Below are 19,264 nucleotides of genomic sequence, written 5' to 3'. Positions count from 1 at the left end.
GTATTATACCTTTGTGTAGTAACATTTAAACTTTTGTTTTAGAACTTGGCCAGATTTTTGAAAGATTTTTTTTTTATTCATCATCAAGGTTTACATTTATTTGATAAAAAATAGTTAAAACAGTAATATTGTTAAATATTATTACAATTTAAAACAACTGTTTTTTAATTAAATATATTCTAAAATGTAATGACAAGCTGAAAATGTCTATGCTCTCACTTTTGATAAATTTGATGCATCCTTGCTGAATAAAAGTATTTATTTTTGGACGGTAGTGTACATATTGTGATATTTTATAAAGATAACTTGTTATGCAGTTTTGTGCTTTTTCGGTAGTTAAATCAGACATACATGTCTTGTCATATTAGAGACACATTTCAGCATTGAAGATGACCCCTAACTAAAGCACAGAGACCATCATAACAACGTCTCAATAGATCCGTGTGCCCCCTCAGAGGAAAAAAGAACTCTGAAAGCAATATGAGTTGATTTCCTGGTTTCTGAAATCTGATTCTGCTCAGTGGTTGACTTTGCAAAGCTCTGCTGGACTATATAGATTTTTCTGGTGTGCATGTGAGGGGAGAGAAAAAATAAATAAATATATATATATATATATATATATATATATATATATATATATATATATATATATATACAGTACAGACCAAAAGTTTGGACACACCTTCTAATTCAAAGAGTTTTCTTTATTTTCATGACTATGAAAATTGTAGATTCACATTGAAGGCATCAAAACTATGAATTAACACATGTGGAATTATATATGGAATTATATACATGACAAAAAAGTGTGAAACAACTGAAAATAAGTCATATTCTAGGTTCTTCAAAGTAGCCACCTTTTGCTTTGATTACTGCTTTGCACACTCTTGGCATTCTCTTGATGAGCTTCAAGAGGTAGTCACCTGAAATGGTCTTCCAACAGTCTTGAAGGAGTTCCCCGAGAGATGCTTAGCACTTGTTGACCCTTTTGCCTTCAGTCTGCGGTCCAGCTCACCCCTAAACCATCTGGATTGGGTTCAGGTCCAGTGACTGTGGAGGCCAGGTCATCTGGCGCTGCACCCCATCACTCTCCTTCTTGGTCAAATAGCCCTTTTCTTTACTATTAGTAAGGAAAGATAAATGTTTTCATCCCTCTTGTATTATTCGCTCATCTGCCTCAGGCTGCTGGAGATGAAGAGCACAACACAAGCTTTCTGGTTTGCAAAGTGCTGCGCATCACTTTCACTGTGATATGCTTGTATAGAGAGGGCTATTCTATCATCGCAGTGACAAACAGAACAGTGAGGTTTCACAACGTATGAGCAAAACACTTCTACTAAAAGAGAACATGACACTGCAAGACATGCATCAAATGATATGTATCCTGTGTGAAGTTTGGAAAAATAAATGTTTTCATAATTTCTATTATAAAATGATGGAACTAAAAAAATAATAATAAATAATTGTTTCCTAACATTTTTTCCCAAATGCTTCTCTAATTCAGTGGTTCTCAACCCGTTTGACTCGAAGGCCCTCCCATTGTCCAACGCAGTATTTTAATATTACCAATACTGAGATATTTCCTCTGGTATTTCTGCTGTAATTATGACAATGCTGACTGTTTTCAAACTTTTTTTATTTTTGTTAAAAGAAACTAGCAGTGTTGATATAGGAAAATAATCAATTACGGTTAATTTTGTTTTGATATGGTTTTTCATTAAGCTTTTTAATTGCATTAGAATAAATGTATGGCATTCTAATAAAATGATGTGCAACAGTACATTATAAAATATCAGATTTTTCTAATTCCTTCTGATTTTGACCTTAGTGTTTAGTGTAATAGGTAACAGATGACTGGCTTGATTCTAAACATTTTATTTAAGATAAACCCATCCAAACTCAGACTACGTTTACACGACAAAAATGTAGTCAAAAACAACAACGTTTTAAAAAAGTTTAATGTATACATGACAACATTTTCAAAATGATTTGCATTACACATATCTGCAAAAGCAGCCAAATACGTTGTAATATGTATGCCAGGTCAGTAGTCGCACTGTCACCTTGTTAGTAAAAAGTAGGGAAGTGAAGATTATATGATTCATATCTGTTGCTGATTGTAATATTGGTGAAGTAAACCCACACTTTGCTGAAGAAGCATTAGCAAACTCTTGAGCAGTAAAAACAGTACCATACTGTATATTCCGCCGTTGTTGTGAATTTTTGTTCACGTTTGCCTTTAAAATTGACACCTACTGCACACATACCTAACTCGTACTATGCACGTGCATGACGTCACTGTTTTTAAAGATTCCCGTATTGGGTGTTTACACGAAAACGATAACAGTGCCGTTTTCAAAATCATGCACTTTGAAGTTTTCAAAAATATGCATTTTCGGTCCCCAAAAAGCCATTGTTGTGTAAATGAACAGGCAAAACGCATAAAAAGTTCCCAGTCTTGGGCTGAAAAACAACGTTTTAGTGTAAATGGCCCCTTACAGTCTTTGGTTGAGTTGGAAGTAGACATGTTGGAATGAGCAGTGTTTTTAAAGTTTGTTTTTAACATTAAAATTACTGTGGAAAAAAAATAAGTAGGTTGATTTCCCTGAAATGTCTTTTGTGGTGCTTTCAAAACATTGCTTAAAACAAAACTGCTTTCTTTGTGATCCATTTGTGGTTGTAGGGGTCTAGCAAAACAACATTCTTTCCACCATTGGGGAAAGTTTGCAGTGTGACTTCTGAAACCGCACACAGCATCATTAAGAAAAATATACCTGTTTTAAGGTGGAAATCACATATAGGCAGTGTGTTTGTATCTTGAGTTGGAAGAGTTCACACCCATCCAGTGTTCCTTAAAGTCCCACGTATACTTCATATTCCGCATTCCACCCTTTCTTATGCACAGTTGAGCGTGCAAGCCATTTCAAGTGCACTCCATTGACAATAGGAACAGATGGACGTGTTCAGCGTGTGCACTACTTTTCAACAGTGTTTTCAGTTTCGGCTGAATTTACATGACAACAGTGTTTTGGGGGCCTGAAAACACACTTTTGAAAACGGGTTTCAAAGTTCAAGTTTTTTAATACCATTATGCCGTCTCTGTGTAAAGTACAAAAACATGAATTTCTGAAAACGCTAATGCCATGTGCATGCATATAACTTATTCAGCCTCTAGGTATGTGTGCAGGTGCATGGTGTATCTTTTTAACAAAGTGATTTTGCCAACTACTGGCCTGGCATGCATAATACAGCATTTGTAGTTTTCGTGGATCTGTGTGAATGGGGATCATTTTGAAAATGTTGTCAGAACACAAAACATTTCAAAGACTTTTCCTTTTTTTTTTTTTTTGGACGTTGTTGTCATGCAAACATACTCTTAGTGGATTTTTTTTAAATGTGTTTTAAAACTACTCGCAGACCTCAGTCGACATACACTGCTGTTCAACAGTTTGGGGACAATAAGATTTTTTTAACGTTTCTAATGCTTTTAAAGGCTAACCAAGTGCACACAGATAAAAAATACAGTACAATTTTACTACAATTTAAAATAACTTTTCTATTTTAATGCACATAAATCACATGATCCTTTAAAATGCACTACATTGACAGTGAGCATGGATGTATTATCTTGGTGCTAATGCACAGCCTAGTGGACCATTATCTTGAGCATTTAATGCAGACATGCAGTTTCGATGACAAAAATGATGTGGTGTGGACCTAAGGGAAGTATACTTTTGGCTTTGCGATTATGATCCCTATAGTGAGAGAGTAACAATCCTCAAAGGCAGGTGTGGGAGTGGTCCGAGTGAGTGCTCAAGACAGCCCATCATTGGGTCACTGCATTTCCTATTAACCCCCCTCCAGTGTCTGGTGGTCCTGCCTCAAGCAGTCCCATCATTTATTGATAGAGTTTGTCTATCCTGGTGTGTCATATTCATGATGTGCTGTCTTAATGTAGTGAAGTGTCACATAATGGACCCCTGTGTATTTAAATTCATATAATTACACGGAGCCTCAGTATTTTACACATTTACTTGAAGTGAGCATTCATTTTAGCTACAATGAGCACATCCGATTTGTCTTGTCACAGCATTCCTTGCTAGTCTTCAGAAGCAGGTTTTTGACAGTATGTTCAAGGCAACGGTGCATAGTTGTGTCTCTTGTCCCCATCTGCTTTGCTGTAGCACCTGGCGGAGAATAAAAGGTGTTTCTTGTCTCTCCTCTTTGACTGTGTCCTTGTCTCTGTCTGTACTGCTTGATTCAAGAGCGAGCCGACTGGCTTTGATGATTGAAGGCGATCGAGTTCCAATCAGTGTGGTTAATTACTGTGTCCAACTGAGGTGAGAGGTGCGCATGCAGCCAAGCTTTTCTGCAGTGTGCTCTGGGGATTTGCTATCTTTTAGAGACAGCTCGCCGACTCCCAATATCAGATTCGTATCATCCTATTTTCTTTGTTGCTGCTGGAAGGCTTTTCTGCTGCACATGGACTTCCCTGCCCTTCCCCCATCTGAGCTGCACTGTTTCGCTGCACCTTTGTGGGGCTTCCATCCGCATGTGACTGGCATACAGTCCTACTTTCAGATCTATTATAGATCACTTACTGCAGTAGGAAACCAGTATTAAGAATCCATCACCAATGTGTAACTTGAAAATGTGTCATCTTAGCTTTAACCTGGTTCAAACGCAGTAAGCTGCTTACCTAGGCAGCATTTTAAGGCCTCTCCCAACAGGCTGTTTAGGAAGGCAGCAAAATTATGCTGCTTCCTATCAACTAGTTTTTGTCAAAGTCCCAAATTAATCTTTTATTTTTCCTCTTTATCTATTGTTGTAATTAAAGTACACAATAAATCCCCATATTGAGTCCCCTGAATAGCAAAACGAATCATGCTTTAATTATTTAATAAGCAAGGCAATTCCAGTATGTTAATACAAAGTTGTAAAACAAGAAGCATTCTTATAATTACAACAGTGTTGAATTTATGAACAAATGTTCTTCCAGTTATGTTAATAATATAAAATGTATCCATAGTTATCTGGCATTTAATAATATTCTCAAAATATTAGCACATAAATGTTGTGTATATAGTCAATGGAACATGCTTTTTTAATGCAACTAGAACGTTTAGAGAACATTCAAATGTACCATTCCCATAAATTCTAAAATAGAGTGTTCCGTTAATGTTCTTTATTACATAAACCCCCCCCCCCCCCCAAATAAAATAAACAAATAAATACTATAAGCTTTGAATGTGCATGAGAATATATTTCATAACTTAATGGGAACATTAACAGAATGTTCTTAGAAGAACATATTTTGTTTATGGGGGCCTTTGAATATTGTGTTGGGCAAAAGGAGAGAAACACTGACATTTAATTAAAGATATTTACTGAGAAGTATCTACAAAAATAAATTAAAACTGGACTGTTGTACTCAATATTTGCTTTTGCGCTTATTAGAGAGTGTTGATAGCTTACTATCAAGCTAACGTCAGGCTGTTGGAATCACTTGAAAGGCTGTGTTCCGAACTGTGCACATGATATAAAATTGCAGTTTTGTGGAACATCCCTTAGTTCACAGTACAGTAGGCTATTGCAATTGACATTTTATGATTTATGATCCACTAGTGCGAACTCCACAGTGGACTATTACCCAGCATTCTATGTGGCAAAGTGTAGAGTCGGAGGGGGTGCCATTTGGGATGGGGCCTAAATTGAGTCTCCTGAGCATTTTATGTGAAGAGCACTATTTTCGCACTATTGAAAATCACTATAGTTGTTGTCTTAGTTTTAAAGTTAGCCACTTATAATGCTGCAAGCAGTAGACAACAGTGCGACTGAGTTCTGGAATAAAGCCATTGACACATTATTTGACACTAGGTGTGACATTAATCCCCAGGCATTTCTAAATGGAATATAATTTTCTCTCTCTCCCTCTAGGACTTAAATATCACAGGGATGTGAAGCCAAATGTAAATTATGTCATTATATACTTTTTTTCTTACATGGAGCACAAAAGGTGATATTTTGCTGAATGTCCAAGATGCTTATTTCTATACAAGGAAAGTAGACTGTGATTTATATTGCCAAGCACCTTAAAAGCTCAGAGAGTTGAGTCTATGCGCCTCGAGTCTTCAGATGCTACAGGAATAGCCCCTTTTGTGTTCGACAAAAGAAAGAAAATCCAAGTAATCCAAGGTTGAGACCAAGTAAATGATGACAACATTTAAATTTTTGAGTATGCTTTCACCTTAAAGCAACAATTCACCCCCCCCCAAAAAAAAAAAAAAAAAAATCTGCCATCATTTACTCACTGTAATGTCATTCATTGAGTATGATATTTATTTTTCTGGGGAACATAAAAGAAGATGGGTGAGGATGAGTAACTGATGGCATAATTTTCATTTATAGGTGAACTATCCCTTTAATGTATTAAAGAATAAAAAGGATAAAGGATTTGTTGCAAATAACATAAAAAATGCAGTAAAGGCAACCACAGCAGCAAAAGAAAGGTGTTGTTTTTTCGCAGGTCTATCAGAGTCAATATTAATTCAGCTAAATATCCTATAATTCTGCTAAATGTGGTAGCGGGGGGACAGAATTAGCTTAAGCTTGTGCTTAAGATTTTTCAAGCCTTGGAAATGCTCCCTGGCAGGAGAACGAAGGGTAGCTTGAGGTGCTTTGAGTTGTGAAAATTGTATCCTTTCACCTCTGTTCTGCCAGCTGAGAGTGTGCCAAAATAATAAAGCCGACATGGAGGCCTACCAATCATTTTGTACAGCCGTTACACATTGGACCCTTGTTGAGAGCTCAAAGGCACTATCAGAACATCCAGACCATGGGGTGAGGGGCTGTCGATGACCAGGGGTCCAGAGTGGGAGAGCAGCCTTGTTCCTATTAGCTGCTGTGAAAGAGGAAGAGGGCATGTGTGAAACACAAAAAGGTACTGAGTGTTGAAGACAATACAGGAGACTGTCGTTCTCTGTTCATTACTTTATTCTGTGGTGACAGTGACCTTTAAAAATGGCTCATCTTCCCACCCAGCTATTATCACTGTAATCTATCCTTCATAGATTTGAGAGGTCAGTGTTTAAATAGACCTCAAGCCAAACAATAAAACATGACTCATTTAAATGGGTCAATAACCCCAAAAGGATACTTTATACAAGGTAACTCTGTACCAGAGGGTAAAAATTCAGTCAGTTTTCATATTCATATATATATGCCAAGCAATTGAACAGGTTCACCTAATAAAGTGGCCGGTGAGTGTATATAGTAAAAGCAATACTATAAAAAATGGATTTAAGTACAGCAGCATTAATAAAAAAAAAAAAAAACAATACAACCATCAATGTTTGATTTTTTTATGTTTTTATAATAGAGAAAATATGTTTTGCTTTAATTTTGTAATTAATCTTACAGTAAGAAGGACTTCATTTTCTTATTCAATATATATATTGTTTTGTTTTATGGAGTAAAATGTGATCTCTTAACTGGTAAAGGACAAATAATATCTAAATGTGTGTATGTGCGAATGAGATTCAGTTTTAGCTTTCAGCATGAGATCATAAAGCATACGCAGAGAGAACAGTTTATAAGCCGGGTTTAAGATGCGAGTCCAAACCAAAGTTATTATACATCCTTACATGGCTCTTGTAAGCAGATCTCTGCTGATTCCTCCCCCTGTTCAGAAGCGACAGATGGGGAAGAAGTGATAGTGGAAAATAAAGGCAAGCAGCGAGAGAAGCAGACAAACATGAGGTGGACAGACATGAAAGAAAAGAGGTTTTCCAGTCGGACTAATGAGGCTGGAAAGAATGACAAAGAACTGGGATAGAGTCTAAGAGTAATGGAAGCTGCTTGATATGTTGGAAATAAAATCTGTACCTATGACTGGCTATTTTCCAGAGCGCAAATGTTTTTTGCTCTAAACATATTTATTTACTTGAAGGTCAAACAGCTCAGAAGCCCTTTCTACTCAATAATGCAAAGCCACTGGGCATTTTCCCTATTGTGGATAAACTAGAAACAGAAATTCCTCTGAAAGGCATACTCAAATGTAATTTCCAGGTGTGATCCCACTGATTAATAATGAAACTAATATTTTAACTTATTCATCTTCTTTCTATGTGGTATAATAAAATTACCTATTTTAGTTTCAGTCTCAAAGACTGCTTTGTATAATTTCACTGTGAGCTCTTTATTCCGAGGGTTTGTTTTGATTATATGTTTATGTGGAATTCCCATTAAGTTTTCTGGAAATGACTTGAGCCTCATTAAGAGGTGATCTCTGCTGATTGGCACAGCCCAGCCTCTATGTGAGCGCCAACAGAGGCCATGTGGCTTCCTGTAGTGAAGAAACCAGGTACAGAAGATTTCTGAAAGAACTCTGTTCATATGTGGATATTTCACTCAGAAAATTGGCAGTATGATGGGTAAGAGCACATTTCTCAAAAAAAGAAAAAGAAATAAGAAAATATTAAGATTTTAAATAAATGTTAAGTAGATCCAGGTCACATCTGAAGATATAAATATATATTGAGTGCCTAGAAAAGCGCTATATAAATATAATGAAAAAAAAAGTGAAGTGCTCTTTGGATGTGGAATAAAATGGATTTCACAGGACTAGGGACAGGAGTTAACAGCTCATACGTATCAAACAGACAGCCACATTTTCTCTTGGTTACCTTCACTGCGGACTGCAGAACACATTTTGAAGTCAATTCCAGAGCAGTGAAAAGTAGAATAGATTAGTCTGCTTCCTGACACCAAACATCGCTCTATTTAGTCAAAAACTTATGTTCATACAAATATGTATTTTGGACAAATACCATGGTACTGTAGCAATGTGTTATTATTTAGTACATCTGCATTTATTTGCATATCCATTCTTTCTTTTTTTTTATTCATCCATTTAAATCTATCCATTTCCTCTTAGTATGAGAAAGTTTTATTTATGTGCCATATTCTATCTGGGCTTGACAAATTAGTGGTCCCTATTTTAGAAATATCCATTCTCCTTCAGTAGGGACAGTCAAGGTTGATCTCTTTTTCATTATTCATCATTTATATGACAATATTCCTTTCAAAATCCAATATTCTTCTGACCTGCTTAGTATTTAAAATCATTCACAGCCACAGAGTCCTCATATCTAATCTGAATTTCAAGTGACTCTAAAGAGATTGTGTAATTGGTCTATGCTGCACTCTTTCCTCTGTGTTTTAAGCCCATTAAATGATGAATATAGTGCCGGCAAATATTTGCAAACGGAACGAGGAACTCATTACAAAAGCCGCTTGATATTTGTATGTTTGTAGAAATTCCTTATAGTAACAAATTCAAATAAACTGGATAAGGGTAGGATGCATTGATTTAGACAATTTGATTGTTGATATACAGAAAATCTATGACCAGTATGCAATATTATTGCTAATATTATAAATCTAATAATGTTTTTTAACTGTAAATGGTGAGTGAAATCACATGTTGCTAGTGAACTTAAAACATTATAAAATACAGAGCAAATGAAATTATATATAAAAAAATTAAACAATTAGTTCCCTTGGAATTATAAGGTTTTATCTGCGTTCTGAGTAGTTTTGAGATATTGAGCTTTAAAGTTTTTGTGTTCCATAGACTTCTGTAGATAGAACCTTTTTGTTTTTTCAATAAAAAATCCCAAAATGTACACAACTTAAAATAAAACATCACATAATGTAAATAAATTGTCACAGAATAAGAATATGTGAATAACTCAATTTTGACAAAAATGTCAGATAGAACCTTATAATTCCAAGGGGACGAATTATAAATCCAAAGTCATTTCTAATATATTGTGCATCCCTAGACTACAGGTACCTGTAAACTACAGAGGGTTTTAGATGCCAAATACCGGTAGATACTAAAAATCACCTTTAACTTCATCCAACTTCCATTCAAGATCAACATACCATGCAATCTGGTTTACTGAACCAGACTGCATAGTATGAACGTCAATGTGGTATTGGTATCAGCTTTACTGTGGGACTCTGGGATGCAAGGGCTGAGCAGCAGCAGTTTTGGCGGATGGTGACGTGGTAGCTGGATGAGCCATATTGCACATATCCTCTGTGTGCATGATCCAAACAGCTGCTAACATGCTAATGATTAAGCACGCTGATCTTCTGATGCTCTGCTGCAGGATGGAATTCCCTTCTCACTACTGGAATTATTGGTGTCTGTTATAAACAGTTTCTTTATTTAAATTCTTTGTTGAAAGCTATGCAACAGTTACCTATAGACTACGACGTGCAAATGATGTTTGTGAACAGAAACTGCATCTATCTTACAGGAATGAATCTAATCCAGATGTGTTTATGCTGGAACAACTGTTGCCTCGCATCAGTCTTAAGGAAACTATTTGAGGAAAGCTTAACATTTGCCAGAGCGCAGTTATCTTATATAGCAGGGGAACAGTTCAGCCAACAAAAGCAGCTGTTGTAAAGCTCTCTGTGTTGTTTCTACAGAAGTCCAAATGCGAGTCAGCATATAAATATAAGTGTTTGGTTCCAAGAGGCCTTTCTAAGTCGACAGAGGGTTGACCACAATTTCTACACACAAACCCTGATACCTCCAATCTGACCAACACCCCCTAACTCCATTACAAGAGACTTTAGAACTGTTTGGGATGGAAATATGTCTCCACTATGTGAATAGGTCATAGTGAAGCTTGTGGTAGCTAATGGCTAATCTACGTATGCAGCATTCATTTATGAATGTTCCACAGTAGACTATATTCAAATGCATGTGCCATTAAACCAAATAAGTTGTCCAGTTGTTAAGTCTGACATCACGCGTCACTGTTTCTGGGTCCAAATGCTTCCAAAAGCAAACACCAAAAGTTGTTGATATACACTCACATTGTGTTGAATTTTTCCTAAAAAATCATGAGCCTAACTTTTATCTCCAGTCTGAAATATTAGTTTGTCAGACAGAGATTCTGCTTTTCTGAAACATTAAAATATTCTGTCCTTGATAGTGAGCCTGGTTACTGCGGTGTACTTAAAGGTGCACTATAAATTAATAGTGTTCATAAATAGCTGTTGCGATAGTATTCTCACTTGAAAGTGAGTAGAGGCTTGGACATGGAAACACTATTCGATATGGGACATCATAACACGTGGATTATTCAGGTAGGCAGCTGTAAACAGTTCAACTAACTTTCACTTGCTCAGCAAGATGAACTGTTGCTTCTCAATGACAGTTGGCATCCTTAAATAGACACCGTAGGGAGAATAACAAACAACACTTTTGCAACCTTGAAGGGCACTTCATGAATAGGAAACCACAAGAAAAAACACACACACACACACACACAAAAAAAAACCCCTTCCTTTGTAGTTTTGCTAATTATTCCTTTTTCACATTGCCTGAAAAACCACCTCATGTGAGCATAATTTAATTTATTTTGCGATATATGGGCGTTTTTGATAAATTTATGCTTTTCCATTAGGCGCGTTTTCAATTTGTGCAATTTGAAGGGTAATGGAAACACCTATAGCTAGGCTGCACTAAGATTTGTGTTGTGGCACATCTTTGGACTCGTCTACACACTTCACTGGGGTATTTCTTCCTGTGGACTGTAGTTCCATCCCTGCTCCAAAACACTTGCTTGTAATTATTTCCAGTTTCAACTGAATTGGTGTAAAATGAAGCTGGAAAACAGAAAAGTGGATTTGGATGCCACTGGACCCACCTCTCTATGACTCTCATTGAGTAGTTGATGAATATATCAACGTGAACTGTGGTTACTTTTCTTAACTTTTGGTTATAGTAATGGAGTGTCACTTTTCTCGAAAATCGATTTTGCAGCATTCTCGGAAACAAAACAATTTCCCTGAAAGCATCTGAAATCAGTATGCCAGCTGTGCTATATCAAGCAAATCCTTTATCAAATGCAGTGCATACCCTGTCAGAATGTAATTCCAACACAGCTTCAGTATTGAGTTTAAGAGGGGAGTTTTACTCGCCATAAAACAGTCTCAACTGCTTCCAGCTATATTTAGCATTTGACTCATCACTTGGTGCAGTATTTAAAAAAAAAACTTAAAAAGCTCATTATTCATTTCCCATCCAAGAAGTACTGATGATTCAAGTTATTTATCCACACAAAGTCCTGATGACTCTCGAGGCCAGGATTTGAATAATTTATGAGGACAAATGCAAAGTAATTGCGCTTAGTTTGACTTTTTGCATCAGACTTGTCAGTTCTAACCCCCATTTCCTTTTGAGAGAGCAACATAACAAGATATTCAAATGTGTCCTGATTTCCAAGGGCTCTGTTTGTAATTTTACATTTATAATTCAAATGATTTATAATGCATTTGCTCAGTGTTATCCTCAATTTTTAGACATTTTCGGATACTAGTAATAAACTTTTGACTTTGGAATGGATGTGTTAGGCTCTCAAATGCAAGAATAAAATAAATATTGAGATGAACAAATGTTGAAATATATAAAATATTTGGAATCTAAAGCAACGGCTCATGTTCATTCACACAAACGTGCGATGATGCAAATACCTTCTGTCATTAATCCCTTAACCAAAAGTTCAAACTAATTTCAGTTCATTATATTATCTATGATAAGAAATCAAGTGCTTATTTTTCCTCATTTCTTCGTAGGATCAGCAGTGAGGAACTTCAGCCCATTCCAGTTCTCCACGGAGCCGTCAGATACGCTGGCAGTGCGAGGAGCGCCGGCGCTACTCAACTGCTCAGTCCACAGTGAGTTTCCTGCCAAGATCGAATGGAAGAAAGATGGCTCTTTCCTCAGCCTGGCCTCAGACGATCGCAGGCAGGTCCTGGCCGATGGGTCTCTGCTCATCACCTCAGTGGTCCACTCTAAACACAATAAACCTGATGAGGGGGTTTACCAGTGCGTGGCCACTATTGACAACCTGGGCACCATCATAAGCCGAACAGCTAGACTCAGTGTCACAGGTAAGCCACTTTTGGTTCGATACACACATCAGCACAGCATTCTCACACAAACTGTGTAATATATGCATCATATTGACCCATGTTGGGCAGTGTCTCTCGACTTGTTTAGGTTCAAGACATTGTTTATTTAAATGCAAGGACAGAATGATAGTGAGAGGGCTCTGCTTGTCCTGTCTTTATCCTTCAGCAATATTGCCTGCAGTGGAGTTCAAGTCGGTCAGGGTGCCTGCTGATGCAGCACCATTGTTGTAAATGTGTGAGAACAGGTACGTTTGGCAGTACCGCTGCTGCTATATTGGGCCCTTTGAGTCGAAATGAAAGTGACCTTGTTTCATTTTCAGGAGGCAAACAGCTGGAATTATGAGGTGTTTGAGCTGGGTCTTACCCTGAAATTCAGTTTGCTGTTGGAGGGAAAAAAAGGAATTCAATTAAGTTGCATAAAGCCTTTACAGTCTTGCAGAGTTGACCGTGTAACCTCACTAGAATCTCTCTGAAGGAGTCAGAGGCAAATGCTTTTTTGAAGGAGCACAGGAGTCTTTTTTGTCAGTCTGTTTTGAGTTTAAAAGCTCATTATTTCTTAAGTTGGAAATTTTCATTGGTCTTTTTGTGAGGTATTGTCAGCTGTGCAACAGATTGGACCAAAGTGTGTGGTTTTTTGACACTCCGCACAGCTTAAATGGTGTTTCAACAAAAATCCTAACTACTGGTTTTTGGGATTTTCCCACGAGGATGGAAAATCACAACTTCTATAGTACCTTAAATGTTTCTCCTAGACAGGTTTTTGGGTGAAACAGACTGTAAAGTCTTGCATATTATCTAGTCTAAAGCAAAGTTTCTGTGAAACTTTCTTTGGTTGACAGGCGTGTAATAAAAAGGTTAATTATTGCATCTTTGCTGTGGGCTATTACAATGCCATTGCGTTGAGAATAGTACTGTCAACGCCAAAACCCGTGAGAAATCAGAGTGACAGTCAGGTACTCAGAAAAAATGTGAGAGTAATCAACATGATGGATGGAAGAAAACCGTCCCTCCGTCCTTCAGTTGTGTTTTCTAGTGGGTGAGAGTGCCCACTACTGGCCTGGCATACATAATACAGCGTGTTTGGCTGTTTTCACGGGTATGTGTAAATGCAAATCATTTTGAAAACGTTGTTGTGTATATGTGAAACTTTTAAAAATGCAAAGGAAAAACTTTTTAGTTTTTTTCTCCATCGTTGTCATGTAAACGTAGCCTGAGACAGTGACCATCATGTCCACATTCATTCAGAAGGGGATTAGCCACAGCCTTGGTTATTTGTATTCATGAAGTGTTGGCTCGAGATGGCAGGACGTAGGTAATGGGAATTGTTTAGCTCATGCCACCTCACTGCATGCTTCACACTTTAAACTCAACTCCTCAAGGCAGACTAAAGCAGGGTCATTTAAGCTGCCAAAGAGAACACCTGAAATGAAAGACCTTGTTTGTCTGCTCCACTGCTACTCTGGGGAAATCTGCAATAATTATCTGCATTTCGTCCTGTCTCTAGAAATTAGGCAAAATGTTGCTGTGTAGAATCACCTTTTGGTGCTCTTTTGGTGAGGTGATTTTGCCAAGTAGAACATGTTCCTGGATCCCCTTTCTTGTTGGTCCTGGCTTAGGGAAAGGACGGAGGTATATAGTACCTGAAGAAAGCTATCGGTTGGCATTCTGATACATTTCAGTAGCAGTTGCTCAACTGGCACATGATGCTCTGAAAAATGCATGGAAATCTGCCATCTTTGCTTATTATCATGCCAGTATCTACCGGTACCCCCCTTCCGTTCAGTGCTCAAGAAAGATTGAAATTAGAGATGCATTAACTTGGAACCACCTATTCTGCAGTGGAAATGCAGAGAACGGTTTGAGAATTGGCACAGGACAAGAACCATCAGCAGGACCTGGACAGTAAAAAAAAAAAGGCCTCAGTGATACCATCTTAAGTAGTTTACATGTGCTGGTCATATAATTAGAATATCATCAAAAAGTTGATTTATTTCACAAATTCTATTCAAAAAGTGAAACTTGTATATTATATTAATTCATTACACACAGACTGATATATTTCAAATGTTTATTTCTTTTAAATTTGATGATAATAACTCAATCCCAAATCTCAGAAAATTAGAATATTGTGAAAAGATTCAAAATTGAAGACACTTGGTGCCACACTCGAATCAAGTAATTAACTCAAAATGCCTTCAAAGCCTTTAAATGGTCTCTTAGTCTAGTTCTGTAGGCTACACAATAATGGGGAAGACTGCTGACTTGACAGTCCTCCAAAAAATGACCATTGACACTTTGCACAAGGAGGGCAAGACACAAAAGGTCATTGCAAAAGAGGCTGGCTGTTCACAGAGCTCTGTGTCCAAGCACATCAATAGAGAGGTGAAGGGAAGGACAAGATGTGGTAGGAAAAAAGTGTACAAGCAATAGGAATAACCGCACCCTGGAGAGGATTGTGAAACAAAACCCATTCAAAAATGTGGGGGAGATTCACAAAGAGTGGACTGCAGCTGGAGTCAGTGCTTCAAGAACCACTATGCACAGACGTATGCGAGGCATGGGTTTCAGCTGTCACATTCCTTGTGTCAAGCCACTCTTGAACAACAGACAGCATCAAAAGCATCTAAAGACAAAAATGACTGGACTGCTGCCGAGTTGTCCAAAATTATGTTCTCTGATGAAAGTAAATTTTGCATTTCCTTTGGAAGTCAGGTTCCCAGAGTCTAGAGGAAGAGAGGAGAGGCACACAATCCACGTTGCTTGAGGTCCAGTGTAAAGTTTCTACAGTCAGTGATGGTTTGGGGTGCCATGTCATCTGCTGGTGTTGGTCCATTGTGTTTTCTGAGGTCCAAAGGCAACACAGCCGTATACAAGGAAGTTTTTGAGCACTTAATGCTTCCTGCTGCTGACCAACTTTATGGAGATGCAGATTTCATTTTCCAACAGGACTTGGCACCAGCACACAGTGCAAAAGTTACCAGTGCCTGGTTTAAGTGCCCTGTTCTTAATTCGCCTGACCTTAACCTGTATTGTGAAGAGGAATATGCGATATGACAGACCCAAGAATGCAGAAGAGCTGAAGGCCACTATCAGAGCAACCTGGGCTCTCATAACACCTGAGCAGTGCCACAGACTGATCGACTCCATGCCACACCACATTGCTGCAGTAATTCAGGCAAAAGGAGCCCCAACTAAATATTGAGTGCTGTACATGCTCATACTTTTCATGTTCATACTTTTTAGTTGGCCAAGACTTCTAAAAATCCTTTATTTGTATTGGTCTTAAGTAATATTCTAATCTTCAGATATACTGAATTTGGAATTTTAGTTAGTCAGTTATAATAATGAAAATTAAAAGAAATAAACATTTGAAATATATCAGTCTGTATGTAATGAATGAATATAATATACAAGTTTCACTTTTTGAATGGAATTAGTGAAATAAATCAACTTTTTAATGATATTCTGATTATATGACCAGCACCTGTATATAATATTTGGTTTAAACTGCAGTGCTCTGGCATATTTTGCCATACACAAGGATCAGCATGTCAAAGGCTCTTTCCTAACCCTGCCTGCATAGCCCTTGTTCACCCTTCTGCATCCCCATCTTCCTGTGACCTCTGCTCAGAAGGAGTTGTCCTGTTCCCCTGAGCTGTCTACTGATCTCTCAATCAATCAGAGTTTCATTTCACACTTTAGCCCTCTATACACTCACCCGGCTCTGCTGGCTGCTGTCCAGCAATGCACCTGTAACGAAACACAAAATGCTATGAATTTCAAACACCAGCAACCCTGGAAACATATTTCAGATGTTTCATTTTGTGCTGGTTCCTGTACATTTCTAGCAGTTGTACAAGCTTTGGAAAAGCTGTATTGTTGCTTGTGTTCTGAGAAGTCAGGATGTCTTATTTAGGAAAAGTGTTATAGAACAGCATTCAAAGAGCCAAAATTGAACTTGCATTGCCTGTATGCACACCATGGAATGATGTGCTAAAATGCTATAGGATATGAAGAGACGTTGCCCTCTTCACAGGTTATTTGCTCCCGTGTCAGCTTTCAGTTTGAGCACTGAGATGAATTGCAGCCTGAGATAATATCTAAGACAATGAATGCTGTCTGAAATTCATTGTGTGCTCATTTGAGTTTGAAATGCTTTATCAGTGCTGTGGTGAAGTAAATCGTTGCTCCCCAGATAGGCGCCTTTCTGAGACATGCCTCTACTGTTCCACTGACATCTGTATTTGTACATGTGTGTGCTTGTGTATTTATCATTTGTCATTTGTCATTTGAAGGTTATATGGGTTTAATGAATGGGCGTGGGCAATAAGTATGGATCAAGTCTAGGGGCTTAGGTTTCATTCCTATACTTAAGTAGGAACACAGAAACCTCCCAGAGAGTAATATTTACACAACATCCACACTCAGGAAGAGAACACAGAACCGTTGTTTCGTGCTAAAGTTTGGAATGAAATTCAGTGACCTGAATTATCATTCAGGTCAGTCTTTGGATCGGCTCCAGTGCCTGCGCTTGTGGCTTTCAGCTGTGCAGCCTGTGCGGGGCTTTTTTAGCTTGTGTACAGGCCAACAACATTTGTCTATGCTGCTGTATTCCAGTTCCCATAAATATAAAAGCTGAATCATGCAGAGAGCGTATAAGAGGGGAAGATGGATAATTTGTAGATAAATGAACGAGAAAACATTAACGTTAACGCATGCAATACAATCTATATATATGTAAATATGTATATGTATATGTATATGTATATGTATGTCAGGGTATCGATCCCCTAAGGAATGTCTAATCTGAAAAATTTGAAGCCAAAAGCAATGTGATTGCTCTGGATTTCCTTATTATGGACTAGTAAATTAATCATTCATGTGTGAATTTCCTGAAAGCATAGTTAGCCAACTCTGGTCGTGAGTTTCTTTGTTACTGACCCAGTTCAATAATTCGGTTTTTCTTAAAAGAATAGTTCCTAGGAACATTTGCAAGATTGTGTGTTTGGTACTCTTGAGTCTCGACTAAAATGAAGCGTACTATATCAGGGTCACCATCATCCCATATTACCGACCACAGCAAAACAGCAAAACACAGCAGCCTTGAGGATTTTATTTTGAAGTACTATACATTGAATAGATTGTCAGGTAGTGATATGTACCTCAGACTGAGTGGACAGACAGCGGGAAATCTCCCTATGAATAATTCATCATCCCTGACAAACTGTTGTCCTTTTTCTATCCTTGTTGCTCTCAGGTATATGTTTATTTCCAAGGTGCCGAATGTAACGGGCACATTTACAGACCCGGTGCATTGCAAAATTCATGCTTTTAGATTAGTTCACCAAGAAAATCCTCAGAGAATCTAAATCTTTTATCTAGCGTTTGCAGGTAAACTTTATAGCACTCTCCTGTTTAGCCCTTTTACCTGTGGGATCCGTTTATTGGTCTTTGTCATTTTCCACTTAGCTAAGGCGTCTCATAGATAAGTCTTCGGAAATAAACAGAGTGAATCTGCATAACAAAGCAAATCTAGATGCTCGTGGTTCATTGTTTGTACTCCCATAACACACTGAGATTCATTGTGCAGTGCTACTGAGATTGGATGGTAGACAGCACGTCTTTACTAGAGCAGGACTCTTTGGCTCTTTCAACTCTGCACTGAAGTGTCATTAAGCCAAAAGCCTCTCATCTAAAAATTGGCGCTTACAAATCCTGATAGCTCCGCTCAAGCTTTAACCCCAGGGGAAATATGCTCTTCAATACAACTCTGACTGAGACGGACACAAGCAACTTCATGCATGGCTGTCCTTTATCAGACTGTCAGACCTTTGAACTGTATCCGTTTTGAATTTTCATAAGGATTGATGTATTTGTAAAGAACATTGAATAGCAGTGACAGTGATCATGGAGTGGGTAGTGATTACTTTTGTCATTAACCTTAAATTTAGATTTTTTTTGGGAGGCTAGAAAAAATATTAAAGTAAGGTGCTAAATGAGGCATGCTTATGCTCTTTGGACCCTGGGGGTATTTCTGTAATGGCAAGAGGATACACTGAAAATCACTGAGGGCCCTATTTTAACGATCTGAAACGCAAGTGTCAAAGCGCGAAGTGCAAGTAAGTTTGTGGGCGGGTCTCGGCGCTGTTGCTATTTTCCCGGCGGGATAAATGGCTCTTGCGCCCGGCGCAAATCTAAAATGGGTTGGTCTGAAGTAGCTTCATTATTCATAGGTGTGGTTTGGGCGTAACGTGAAATAAACCAA

At 37.8% G+C, this 19,264-nt stretch overlaps 1 protein-coding gene across 15 annotated transcripts in view; it reads left to right on the top strand.

Annotated features, from left to right (window-relative positions):
• The window catches only part of LOC128016545 (neogenin), a 150,111-nt gene that overhangs the window by 47,136 nt on the left and 83,711 nt on the right, over positions 1–19,264 (top strand). For all 15 annotated transcript variants that reach the window (XM_052601143.1, XM_052601142.1, XM_052601144.1 and 12 more), the window contains exon 2: positions 12,661–12,978. In XM_052601143.1, the coding sequence (XP_052457103.1) occupies positions 12,661–12,978 (318 nt within the window). The remainder of the gene's footprint in view (positions 1–12,660; positions 12,979–19,264) is intronic.

The sequence above is a fragment of the Carassius gibelio genome, chromosome A7 (assembly GCF_023724105.1).
Source record: "Carassius gibelio isolate Cgi1373 ecotype wild population from Czech Republic chromosome A7, carGib1.2-hapl.c, whole genome shotgun sequence".
NCBI lineage: Eukaryota > Metazoa > Chordata > Actinopteri > Cypriniformes > Cyprinidae > Carassius > Carassius gibelio.
This window is presented reverse-complemented; position numbering and strand designations above follow the sequence as displayed.